Source organism: Suncus etruscus, chromosome 15 (genome assembly GCF_024139225.1).
Source record: "Suncus etruscus isolate mSunEtr1 chromosome 15, mSunEtr1.pri.cur, whole genome shotgun sequence".
Classification (NCBI taxonomy): Eukaryota; Metazoa; Chordata; class Mammalia; order Eulipotyphla; family Soricidae; genus Suncus; species Suncus etruscus.
In genome coordinates this window covers 66946298-66959487 of record NC_064862.1, presented here as the reverse complement: position 1 = coordinate 66959487, position 13190 = coordinate 66946298, and the positions used below count along the sequence as shown (strand labels likewise).

The window sequence follows — 13190 nt, the reverse complement described above, 5'->3', positions numbered from 1 at the left end:
TCCTCTGGTATTCCCTCTCCCCAAGTGACTCTGGAACCTTCAGAATTCTGTACGCCTTCATTCAAAGGTTTTGAAGATTTGGTGAGTAGGTGGGCTAGTGACCATGGCAGGCAGGGATAGTACGGAGTAGAGAAGAGAGAAAACCCAAAAATACGAGATCCTCTTCTTGACCCTTCTAATGGCTGATAGACCTAGAAGAGTGGCAGTTTTTTCTTAGAGATCCAGTCTGGGAAATTCGTTTACAGAAAGTAGGGTCCTGTGTCTGGTTTTTGTTCTGTTTATTTTTATTTTTTGAATTTATTTTTGACTTTGAGTTTGAAGAAAGGATATTATACTTCATGAAGATTAGGGGTGCCTATTTCTATTTACTTTCAAAGGTCTTGAGAGGATGTAGGTGAGTTTAGTGAGAGGAACAGTCAGCCCTTAAGAGAACGGAAGATAAAGCGTCCCCATCAACCCAAGCAGAGGCTAGTACAATCAGAACTTGGGATGTCAGAGAATACAGCTGCCAGCCCAGAGAACATCCAGGACTGGAAGCCCAGAGCTGAGTAGGGTGGGATGGGGTGAGGTGGGGTGAGTGTGAGAAGAGTCTGAGCTTGGGATGAGGAAGGGTGAGAAACCCAAATGCCCTTGGGAACTTATAAGGATTTGTTAGGAAATGGGCTTTCTTTACTGGGGGGGGGGGGGGACTTTATTCATTTGGGGCTGGTGCAGAGGCCAGTTGCTGGCAGAGACTGTTGTTATTTTAATTCTTTTTCTGGTAACCAGGCACCCAGCAGCAAGCCCTGGAATGTCAGCCCTGTGTTCTGAGGCCTCCCAGGCTGACGAATGACAGCTCCTCAAATTGGCTCCTCCTACTTGCCAAATCCTGGGCCTAGAAAGGGTGAAAGGTGGAGCTAGCTGAGCCATAGTGAGTAGGGTGCTTTTGCACACAACTGGCCAATCCGGGTTTGATCCCGGGTATCCTATTTGGTAGGAGTAATTTGGCACAATTTTTTTTTTAATTTTAAAAACTAAAAATTTTTTTTGTTTTGTTTTATTTTTTGGGACACACCCGGCTGCGCTCAGGGGTTACTCCTGGCTCTACACTCAGAAATCACTCCTGGCAGGCTCGGGGGACCATATGGGATGCCGGGATTCGAACCACCGTCCTTCTGCATGCAAGGCAAACACCTTACCTCCATGCTATCTCTCCGGCCCCAAATTAAAAAATTTTTAAAAATTAAAACAAAATGTATTTTTGTTGTTTTTGCTTTTTGGGCCACATCCGTTGACACTCAGGGGTTACTCCTGGCTATGCGCTCAGAAATTGCTCCTAACTTGGGGGACTATATGGGACACCGGGGGATGAAACTGAGGTCCATCCTAGGTTAGAGCGTGCAAGGCACACGCACTACCGCTCGTGCCACCACTCCGGCCCTGGCAGGAATAATTTCTGAGCACAGAGAGAGGAGTAATCCCTGAACACTGCAGCTGTGGCCAAAAAAAGCAAACAAAAAAAGTAGTGCTAGCAGAGCTTTATTTGGCCTTGCAGATCTAAGTGTTTTCTGCCTCTCTTCCTGGTGGTAGATGATGTTCTCCTGTCTTCCTCATAATCTGTTCAAGTACCTCAAGCAAAGGCTCAACTCCTTGGAGCCCATTGTTGAGTGTCCTGGCTGAGGCCTCTCCTACCCTGTCTTAGATTAGACATAAGACCTCTATTAGTGGGACCTGGTACCAAAGGCTTACAACACAATCATCAACTCACATCTAGTACCAACTATATGTCTGTACTTGGGCAAAAGAGAATGAATGTCTGGAGCATATTAGTGTCATAGGGGAGACAATGACACACATGAATAATATCAAAGGCTAGGTCCAGGGCTTACCCTACCCACATCCCTCAGAGCACATGGTCAAGAAAGTGTGAATAAATACAAGCTGATTCTGAGATTGAATATGAGAGTCCAGATTAAGAAGGAGTGGAAGGATGTGGTCAGAACAACAGTACAATGGGTAGGGAGCATGCTTTGCAAATGTCCAACTCTGGTTTGATCCCCAGCACTTTGTAGGTCCCCGAGTACTACCAGGAATGATTCCTGAGCACAGAGCCAGGAGCATCAACTAAACATTGCTGGATGTGGCACAAAAACAAAAACAACCAACCACATGAATTAGAAGGAAACAGTGGGAAGCACTAGAAGTATGTACTGGAAGGAGGGGTTTGCAGACTTGACAGTTCTCACTGGGGAAGTTAAAAATAAAGTAAGGGAGGGGCCAGAGTAATAGCACAGGTTAAGGCATTTGTTTGGTTTGCATGTGGCCAACTGGGTTTGATCCCAGGTATCCTATATGGTTCTCGAGCCTGCCAGCAGTGATTTTTGAGTACAGAGTCAAAAGTAACCAAACACACACACACACACACACACACACACACACACACACACACACACACACACTACAGAGTCAAAAGTAACCCAAATACACACATACACACACACACACACACACACACACACACACACACACACACACACACACAATGTGCTCAGAAATCACTTCTGGCAGGTTTGTTGGACCATATGGGATGCTAGAAATGTAACTGGGGGGCCGGCGAGGTGGCGCTAGAGGTAAGGTGTCTGCCTTACAAGCGCTAGCCAAGGAAGGACCGTGGTTCGATCCCCTGGCATCCCATATGGTCCCCCCAAGCCAGGGGCCATTTCTGAGCGCTTAGCCAGGAGTAACCCCTGAGCATCAAATGGGTGTGGCCCCAAAAACCAAAAAAAAAAAAAAAAAAAAAAAGAAATGTAACTGGGGTCCGTCCTGGGTAGGCCTGGGTAGGCAGCATGCAAGGCAAATGCCCTACCCACTGTGCTATTGCTCCACCTCACTGCATTCTTACTAAAAAAAAAATTACGTTAAAGTAAGATATCATTTGTCTTTGATGGCATATGACATTTCAAACGTCCTGGTGAACAAGAAAATGTCTGGGGCTGGCACAGTGGTGTTAGAAGTAAGGTGTCTGCCTTGCCAGCGCTAGCCTAGGACAGACCACGGTTCGATCCCCTGGCATCCCATATGGTCCCCCGAGCCAGGAGCAACTTCTGAGCGCATTGCCAGGAGGTACCCCTGAGCGTCACCAGGTGTGGCCCAAAAAAAAACCCCCAAAATGTCTATTTTAGGGGGCTAGAAAGATAGCACAATGGTAGGGCATTTGCCTTGCACACAGCCTATCTGAACAGATGGTGGTTCGAATCCCAGCATCTCATATGGTCCCCTGAGCCTGCCAGGAGTGACTTCTGAGCATAGAGCCAGGAGTAACCCCTGAGCGCTGCTGGGTATGACCTAAAAAAAACAAACAAACAAAAAAATGTCTATTTAGATCCTTATCTGAGGCAGGAACTATTCTAGATGTAAGAAAATGCAAATTAATAAACACTTGGGAGCTGAAGTGCAGAGCCAGGAGCAAACCCTGAGCGCAAACTGATGTGTCCCAAACACCAAACCAAACCAAAAAAAAAAAAAATCTTGAAAGGCTGGAGAATAGCGTATCAGGCATCTGCCTTGCATGCAGCTGACCCAGGTTCAACTCATGGTACCCCAGATGGTTCCCCGAGCCAGCTAGGAGTAACCCTGAGCAGATACAGGTGTAACTTCTTCGTGTTTTTTTTTTTTTTGTTTTTTTTTGTTTGTTTGTTTTTGGGTCACACCCGACAGCACACAGGGGTTACTCCTGGCTCTACACTCAGAAATTCTCCTGGCAGGCTCAGGGGACCATATAAGATGCTGGGATTTGAACTGCCATCCTTCTGCATGCAAGGTAAATGCCTTACCTCCATGCTATCTCTCCGGCTCCCAGATGTAACTTCTGAGCACTGCTGGGTGTGGCTTAACAAAAACAAGAAGATATGGCTCAGTGGTAGAACACTAGTCGGTATGTCTGAGTTCCTGAGTTCAATTCCCAGCACCAAACGGTTCTCTGAGCACCATCAGGAATAATCCCTGAGGATTAAGCCAGGAGTAGCACCTGAGCACTGCTGGGAATCCCCCATACCCACTGCACCCCCAATTAAGACTCATGAGAAGGGCCCGGAGAGATAGCACAGCGCGTTTGCCTTGCAAGCAGCCGATCCAGGACCAAAGGTGGTTGGTTTGAATCCCAGTGTCCCATATGGTCCCCTGTGCCTGCCAGGAGCTATTTCTGAGCAAGACAGCCAGGAGTAACCCCTGAGCAACGCCGGGTGTGACCCAAAAACCAAAAAAAAAAAAAAAAAAGACTCATGAGATTTTTGGTTAGCTGGATATTTGACCTGATCTTCATAGTGACTGGCTGGCCTGATTCTGTAGCTATGTACATGGGCTAGAATGGAGAAGACCTAAAAAAAAAAAAAAAAAAAAAAAAAAAGGAGAAAATCTGGGACCATAGGGCCTTTTTTCCCAGAAAAACAAACAAGAAATAAAGCCTAGGGCCCGGAGAGATAGCACAGCGCGTTTGCCTTGCAAGCAGCCGATCCAGGACCAAAGGTGGTTGGTCCCCTGTGCCTGCCAGGAGCTATTTTTGAGCAGACAGCCAGGAGTAACCCCTGAGCAACGCTGGGTGTGGCCCAAAAACCAAAAACCAAAAAAAAAAAAAAAAGAAATAAAGCCTAAAATTCACCTCCTCTGTGAATTTATTTTATTTTTTGGTTTTTGGGTCACACCTGGCAGTGCTCTGGGGTTACTCCTGGCTCTATGTTCAGAAATTGCTGGTGGCAGGCACAGGGACCATATGGGATGCCAGGATTCAAACCACCGTCCTTCAGCATGAAAGGCAAATGCCTTTACCTCCATGCTATCTCTCCGGCCCCAATTTTAATTTTATTATGAATACATTTTCATAGTACAGTTGTATTCCCTATGGTTGACCATTTCTTTTTATCTCCACTCACAGCATCTTCAAATCTCAAGCAGCTGAGCATGCCCTGGGACGAGACCCTGCCAGACACACACTCTGCACAGAGCTTCTACGAGAACTATGAGCCCAAGGAGATCCTAGGCAGGTCAGGCACAAACCTGCTGTCCTGGGTTCTAGCAGGCTGAAGCTGACAGCCATCTCTACTAGATCCTAAGCACTGTCCAATCTCCAGAGCACTGTCCTCTTGGTACAATCCTTTAGCGGGTGTCTAAGAACATCCAGGCCAGAAGCCTGAGCAGAGCTCCCCAATGCTACTGACAAACACATCTAAACCCACTTTGGGTGGAGGTAAAGATGGAGGGGCTATGGGAGTGCCCCATGACTGACTGGCTGGTCTAGGAGGCAAGAGAGAGCCCTGAGATCAGCCTTGTCATCAGCTCCCTCTGTCCTTCATTTAATCCTCCTTTCAGCCACAGAAGTTTACAGGTTGCTGGGGGAAACGCAGAACCCCTTTGCTGTGGCCTAGACCTGGATGTGGGGTAAGGCTCCCGCACTGTATCCGCTTCACCCCTAGAGGAGTCAGCAGTGTTGTCAGGCGCTGTGTCCATAAACCCACCTGCAAGGAGTATGCTGTGAAGATCATCGACATCACCGGTGGGGGCAGCTTCAGCTCTGAGGAGGTGAAAGAGCTGCGAGAAGCCACACAGAAGGAGGTGGACATCCTACACAAAGTCTCAGGACACCCCAACATAAGTGAGTAGCAGCAGGGTACTATGCACTGTTAAGTCATGTCAGACCTTGGGTGTACACTATTTGGGTGTATACTGTGTCCTGAAAAACTGGCCATTCCAGTGCCTTGAGATTTACAGCTCATTTTCAAAGTTCCAGAGAGCTTTCAGCTCTGTCTTGGTCTCTCTAGGAAGGTCTGGGATACAGTAGGGGGGTTAGAGTATACGTCCCTGGGGGCCTTACCACTCCTTGGGTACTCTTCTTTTGAGTATCATCCTGGCATCCCTTGCAGCTATTTCTTTTTCCCACTCCAATGGTGCTTAGGGTTCTGCTCTCAGGAATCATGCCTGGTTGTGATAAGGGATGCTAGGGATTGGTTATGTTCAAGGCAAGCACCTTACCTGCTATACTATTGCTCCAGCTCCCCCTTGCAGTTTCTGAAATCTAGCCCCAGCTGCTTCAACTCCCCTGCCCCTACCCCTGATTGTCCTTGGCCATACTCCTGTTACCTGAGACAAGGTACTATTTCCATTTCAGTACAACTGAAGGACACTTATGAGACCAACACTTTCTTCTTCTTGGTGTTTGATCTGTAAGTACCTAGTCCTAGAGGCTGCCATATGCTGGGGTCTACTAGAGAACTCCTATTGTGGTTCCCCTGCTCCCCAGTGCTTTCTAGGGACCAGCATCCAGCTGCCTACACTCTGGATAGGATCAAACTCTTAGCATATCAGCTCCTGGAGTCATGGTGCCAGATTCTGAATCCTTGGTTTTCTAGAACTAGACTAGATGTTTGCTTTCAGTATTAATTTTCACATTGGCATTACAATAACAGCACAGGGACTGGCACAATATGCTATTTTTTGTTTGTTTATTTTGGGGGGCTACACCTGGTGGCACTCAGAGGTTACTCTTGGCTCTGCACTCAGTAATCACTCCTGGCAGGCTTAGGGGACCATATGGGATGCCAAGGATAGAACCCAGGTCTCGTGCGTATAAGGCAAATGCTCTATCTGCTGTGCTATCATTCTGGCCCCCTACATGCTAATTATTAACAACAATGATGGTTGTGGTGGTTATTAATTACTTATTCTAGACACAAACCATAAGCAAGAATTATAAAATTCTCAGTCTCATGTAATAATTTTCATGAATGAGTAGATAACAATTTCATAATATAAGTATGAAGTCTTATACATATCTATAAAGTAGAACAGGGAGAGAGTTAGGTTTCTTTAGGCACTATGGTCAGGGAAGGCCAGAAAGAACCTGAATAGAATGTTACAGGGATCGAAGCCAAGACTTGAGTAGCAGGACATACTCAAGTTAGTCCTAGGAGGTGGGCTGGCATAAGAAGTAGAGCAAGCAAAGTTTGGATTTGGCAGTATTTTAGCTATGATGAGGATTGTGAGGGCAAAGGCAGGAAGGCAATAAAATCTGACTTTAAAAATGGCACGAAAGAGGGCCAGAGAGATAGCATGTAGGTATGGTGTTTGCCTTGCATACAGGCCATTGGTTTGAATCCTGGCATCCCATATAGTCCCCCAAGCCTGCCAGGAGCAATTTCTGAGTACAGAGCCAGGAGTAACCCCTGAACACCACCAGGTGTGACCCAAAAACCAAAAAAAAAAAAAAAGCAAGAAAGTAGGGCTGGAGTGATAGTACAGCAGGTAGGGCATTTCCCTTGTACACAGCCAACCAAGGTTCAATCCCCAACATCCCACCAGAAGTGATTCCTGAGTGCAAAGCCAGGAGTAACCTGAGAGCCACTGGGAACCCCAAAGCCAAAAAATAAATAAAACTAAACTAAACTAAAAATGGTAAGAACATAAAAATGGAAAGGAGGGAGCCAGCATGCCTAGACAAGAGAGCCAGGCCAGGGAGACAGGTGCAAGAGGTTTCTATGGGAGGTGTGAGGTTCAGAGACGAAAGTCATCCTTTCACCTGTGTTTCTGAAAGGTCTCTTGTTTCTGTACCATCAGGGTCTTCATCACTCAGCGTTTTTTTTGGCACAGGGAACTAACAGATCATTTTTAGCTTTATAAGTCTTTGTTTGGAACCTGTAGTGATAGGCCAGGTAGGTTGGTAGGTAGGTAGGGTGCTTACAGGTAGGTAGGTAGGATGCTTGCCTTGCACACAGCTGGCTTGACTAAAACCATGAACCAAGAGTAGACCCCTGAGCAAAGCTGGTTGCGGCCCTAAAACTGTAAATAAATAGAAGAAAAAGAGAAAAGACAGTTATGGAGGGAAACTGATGAGTTCCTGACTCTCCCTACTATGTCCAGTAAGTACTAGTCTTCCTAAATCACTCACTGGTAAGGGGTGTCTTGATTCCTCTAGAACTTAGGATGCAGTTTACTTAAGTCAATTTTTCAAGCCAATTTTGTAGTCAGAAAATCTCACATTCTCACTATACTGAAAGATGGATTTGTTTGTTTGTTTTGGGATCACACCCGGTAGCCCTTAGGGGTTATTCCTGGCTCTGCACTTAGAAATTACTCCTGACAGATGCCAGGGATTGAACCTGGGTTGGCCACATGTAAGGCAGTCCCCACTGTTTGCTCCAGTCCCAAGATGTTTGTTTGTATTTGCAGGCATAACTAAATTTGGTGCATGTAACTGAACACCATGTGCCAGGAAAACAAGGCCTGTTGGTGTGCCCTGCAGTCAGCAGTATATGCTAGTGATTCTTTGCTACTAGGCTGGACAGTACAGGGGTAAGGCACTTGCCTTGCATGTGGCTGTATGTGGTTCAACCAGCACAACCTGAGTGCCAAGCAGAATAGAGCTCTGCAACCTGTCCTCTACTCCAAATCTGTTTGCTGCTGTTCTCTTATTTGAATGGAATTTAAATAAAAATTGGTTGTACACATTACCTTTGAGGAAGATTACTTCTGTAATTCAAGGTAGTATCCCTACTCACCCAGACAGATCCCTGCACCAAAGGAGTCCCACTTCTTTCCTTGGAGGGTGGGCAGGCAGGGACAGAGTGTACCTTTTCTATTTAGACAAGACACTTCGCCAGATCCCCTGACAGCTGCTCCAACACTCCTCAGTGTCCCTGGTGGTAGCTCAAATGTCTGTAACCTTTAGAGAAGATGCTTGGAAAAGCTATTTTCAATGTCCTGTTTTGCCCTCCAGAGTAATACATTATTCTAGTTCAGTCCTCTTTCTAGACCATCTCAAGAAGTGGGATGGCTGAAATGGTTTTGATTTTTGATTTTGTGATGATCCGGGGTTACTTTCTACTCCTGATTCTGCACTCAGGGATCACTCCTGGCAGGCTCAAGGAACCCAATGGGATGATAGGAATCAAACCTGAGTTGGCTGCATACAAGTCAAGGCCCTATTCCTTGCACTATTTCTTCAGCCTCCTATTTAGTAAATTTTATAGTTGTTGATAGAGATCAAACCTGGTACTCATGGATGTATTCTTCCAATGAGCTACTGTAGCATCACCCCATACACCATATTTCCAACCCCAGATGAATGGATCTGAAGCAGAGTCATTTCAGGAAATAATCCAAACCAGGCTGAGGGCAAAACACATGTAGATGTATAGTCTAGCAATCTTCAACCTCATATCAAGAGCGAGCTGCCTGATAGAACTGTAGTTTTTATTGAATACTGAGACCACTCCCAGGTGGGGGAGTAAGGACAGAGTAAGTGCAGATAGCTTAGGTTATCCTGACAGTTCCACCCAGGTTTACACCTAAAACAATCTGTTTTAGGGTAAAATCAAGTTGTAAAAATAGATACAAAGAAACCTGGGATGATCTTTGTCTTGGTGAAACCAAGTTGTAAACAAATAGATTAACAAGCTACCTCTCTGGCCATGAGATATAATTCTTCTTCTTCTTTTTTTTTTTGGCCACAACCGGTGACGCTCAGGGGTTACTCCTGGATATACACTCAGAAATCGCTCCTGGCTTGGGGGACCATATGGGATGCTGGGGGATCAAACCGCAGTCATTCCTAGGCTAGTGCCAACAAAGCAGATACCTTATCATTCCATACCACCTGCTCCGGCCCTGAGATACAATTCTTGATTTTGAAATAGCCAATTTTGCTTCTCAAATACTTGCATTGCTGCTTCTTTCATTTGTCTTAGGAATCAGGATAATTCTTGTCCTAATCTGGTTCAGGTTTCCTCTTTCAGCTGACAGATTCCAGTCCATTCCTCGGGAGACCCTCACTGTGGGACCATCTCCCCTCTCAAGCCTCTTCTACTCTTTTAGTCTGCCAAGATGACATTTTTACTCTTTGCCAGACCTTGGTCTTTGCTTCAGGGGGCACTAGTGTGGGCCACAGGGAAAGCAGGTTTTACAATGCCTCTAACCTCACAGGATGAAGAAAGGAGAACTCTTTGATTACCTCACTGAGAAAGTCACCCTTAGTGAGAAGGAAACCAGGTAAGGTTCCAGTTTCCCCCTTCCCCACAAGGGTCATGGAGAAAGTTTGTGTACACTTGTCTGGCCTGGAGTGTCTAATGCTGGGTTTAATAGTCTCTTCCTGTCGAGATGGCCCTGTACATCCAGTGTGGATGGCTGACTGGCATAGGTCTCCCCACCTATTACTTAAAGCCACAGAGTAGATTAGAATAATGTGTTTGGGACTGGAGCACATGCTTAATGCTGCTGGGTGTGGTCCCAGACAATAGCAACATGTTCCTGTCTCACTCCAGGAAGATCATGAGAGCCCTACTGGAGGTGGTCAGCACCTTGCACAAACTCAACATTGTGCACCGGGATCTCAAGCCTGAAAATATCCTCTTGGATGATGACATGAACATCAAGCTCACAGACTTTGGCTTTTCCTGCCAGCTGGAACCAGGACAGAAGTTGAGAGGTCTGGATTGTATAACTATGGCCATGTCAGGGACTAAGGCTCTCATCAACTCTTTCAGGATCAGAAACACTCAGGGTTTCTCCTCTAGTCTTCCTATTTTGGTGTGCTTTATGTCAACCTTCTTCCCAGGACTGAGTTACAGGGCAGGATGGCAAGGTTAAAAGGGAAACCAGAGCCAGAGCAATAGCACAGCGGGGAGGGCATTTGCTTTGCATGAAGCCAACCCAGATTCAATCCCTGGCATCTCATACGGTCCCGCAAGCCTTCTAGGAGTGATTTTTGAGCACAGAGCCAGGTGTAACCCCTGAGTGCCCCAGGGTGTTCACCCCCAAAAGGGAAACCAACAGCTGCCAAGTGAAAGAACCATGAACTCTGACCTTTGCCTTAGCCAGCGCTAAGAGAACTACAGCCCAACTTTTCTTTTCTTTTCTTTCTTTCTTTCTTTTTTTTTTTTGTTTGTTTTTTTGGTCACACCTGGCAGTGCTCAAGGGTTACTCCTGGCTCCAGGCTCAGAAATCACACCTGGCAGGCTCAGGGGACCATATGGGATGCCAGGATTCGAACCAATGACCTTTTGCATGAAAGGCATTACCTCCATGCTATCTCTCCACCAGCCCCCCCCAACTTCTTTTCTATGGACCTTCCTCTTTCAAGCTCACTTTGATGATTAGGCCAGGGCAGTAGTACAGTGATTAGGGCAGTTGCCTGGCATGCAAACAACCCTGGTTCAATGCCTGGTCCATATGGTCCTGGAGCCTGCCAGGAGGCTGATTCCTGGGTGAAGCATCAGGAATAAGCTTAGAGCACCATCAGGTATGACCTCAAAATAAAACATTTTATCAAGTACCCTTTGGTGAACTATCCATATAGTAACTATTCTTTTAGGACCATTATCCAAAAATCATCCCTAGCAGGTTTGAATCTAGGTCGGCTACTTGCAAGGCATACACCCTACCTGCTATACTACCTCTCTGGTCCAACTATTCTTGCAGAGGTCTGTGGGACCCCCAGTTACCTGGCCCCCGAGATCATTGAGTGTTCCATGAATGAGGACCACCCAGGCTACGGGAAGGAAGTGGACATGTGAGTATATTGGGGGTAAGGTGGCTCATCAGAAAAGGGATGTCCCCACTGTCAGGAGCACCTGGCCCAGGAGGGGGAACAGAAGGTCTAGTGCGAACCCTCTTGCGGGCCAGGTGGAGTACAGGAGTCATCATGTACACCCTCCTGGCCGGTTCCCCACCCTTCTGGCACCGGAAGCAGATGCTGATGCTCAGGATGATCATGAGTGGCAATTACCAGTTTGGCTCACCAGAGTGGGATGATTACTCGGACACCGTCAAAGACCTGGTGAGGCGCTGGGCTCTGCAGGGGGCAGGGCGTCACGAGCCACACGCTGGACCTTGCTTGCTTCCATGTTCTCTCAGGTGTCCCGCTTCTTGGTGGTGAACCCCCAGGGCCGCTATACGGCAGACGAGGCCTTGGCACACCCCTTCTTTCAACAATACGTGGTGGAAGAAGTGCGGCACTTCAGCCCGAGGGGCAAGTTCAAGGTACTAAGACTAGATAGTGGGGCAGCTGCTGCCGGCTTCTCAAATTCAAGTCTCCGAACCCTCTGTGTTCCCTTAGATGGGATTTCAACCCTTCCACCCCATCTGGTTTTCCTATCTATGTCCCTGAGGATGCTGGTGGGAGTGGGAATGGGTCCCTACCAAGAAGGGCTTCATGAGAAGGGCCGCCCTGGACTACTGGGCAAGTTGCCTCCTGTCCCGCAGGTGACCCTCCTCACAGTGCTGGCCTCCGTGCGCATCTACTACCAGTACCGCAGGGCCAAGCCTGTGACCCGGGAGATCGTCATCCGTGACCCCTATGCCCTGCGCCCTCTGCGCCGCCTCATCGATGCCTACGCATTCAAAATCTATGGTCACTGGGTGAAGAAGGGGCAACAGCAGAACCGTGCAGCCCTCTTTGAGAACACCCCAAAGGCAGTGCTCCTCTCCTTGGCTGAGGAGGACTATTGAGGACCAGCAGGCGGAGGGGAAAACTAGAGACATCTAAGTTACAGGAGTGAGACTATCTGTGGGCTTCTGGCCAGGGGCCCTTGACTTTAGGATCAGCTCACCTGCACCGAAGCAGGTGTTCCCCACACCAGACTTCACTTTTCTCAGGGTGAGAATAAAAGGCTGAGACAAGCACAGACAGACACAGCGTGAAACACTCAGACACCACTGACTGCGATGTCAGCTGAGGGCCTGGGGCAGGTTCTTCTCCAGGGAGACATTTGAGTGGCCTATGGAAACCTTGAATTAACAAGAGCAAGAAAACTTCAGATGTTTCTTTCTGGAATACTATCTGAGACTTCCCCAAATGCTGTTGCATCTGGTAAATCATTTAGTTTTAGGACTTTTAAAGACTGATGTTGCATTTTATCTTGCAGTTATTGAGAGTCACTAGAGCTATACCCAGTGGTACTTGGTGTGTATGTGTGTAGGGCTGGTGATGGTAGATGGAATGAAATGTTGTGGACCAGGATCTTGCACATGCAAGTGATCTACCACTTAAGTTACACCCCTGGTCCTGACTTAAATCACCTGTAGTGGGACTGGAATGATGTTACAGCGGGGAGGGTATTTGCCTTGCATGTAGCTGACTCAGGTTCAACCCAGCATCCCGTATGATCTCCTGAGCACCATCAGAAATAATTCCTGAGCACAAAGAGAGGTATACCTTCTGAGCATCA

At 47.2% G+C, this 13190-nt stretch overlaps 1 protein-coding gene across 1 annotated transcript; it reads left to right on the top strand.

Annotated features, from left to right (window-relative positions):
- The first annotated feature begins 4913 nt into the window (after nt 1-4913).
- Nucleotides 4914-12673, top strand: PHKG1 (phosphorylase kinase catalytic subunit gamma 1). The gene is made up of 9 exons (XM_049789531.1): nt 4914-5018; nt 5448-5626; nt 6140-6194; nt 9949-10014; nt 10287-10450; nt 11443-11533; nt 11647-11800; nt 11878-12003; nt 12226-12673. Exons 1-9 carry the CDS (start codon nt 4936-4938, stop codon nt 12469-12471), a joined length of 1164 nt encoding a protein of 387 aa, XP_049645488.1. The 5' UTR covers nt 4914-4935; the 3' UTR covers nt 12472-12673.
- Nucleotides 12674-13190: the final 517 nt, after the last annotated feature.

Coding starts and splice junctions, on each gene's coding strand:
- PHKG1 (XM_049789531.1), top strand. CDS start 4,936: ATGCCCTGGGACGAGACCCTGCCAGACACACACTCTGCACAGAGCTTC. Junction 6,195..9,948: donor TTCTTCTTGGTGTTTGATCT/GTAAGTACCTAG, acceptor CTAACCTCACAG/GATGAAGAAAGGAGAACTCT. Junction 11,801..11,877: donor CGGACACCGTCAAAGACCTG/GTGAGGCGCTGG, acceptor ATGTTCTCTCAG/GTGTCCCGCTTCTTGGTGGT.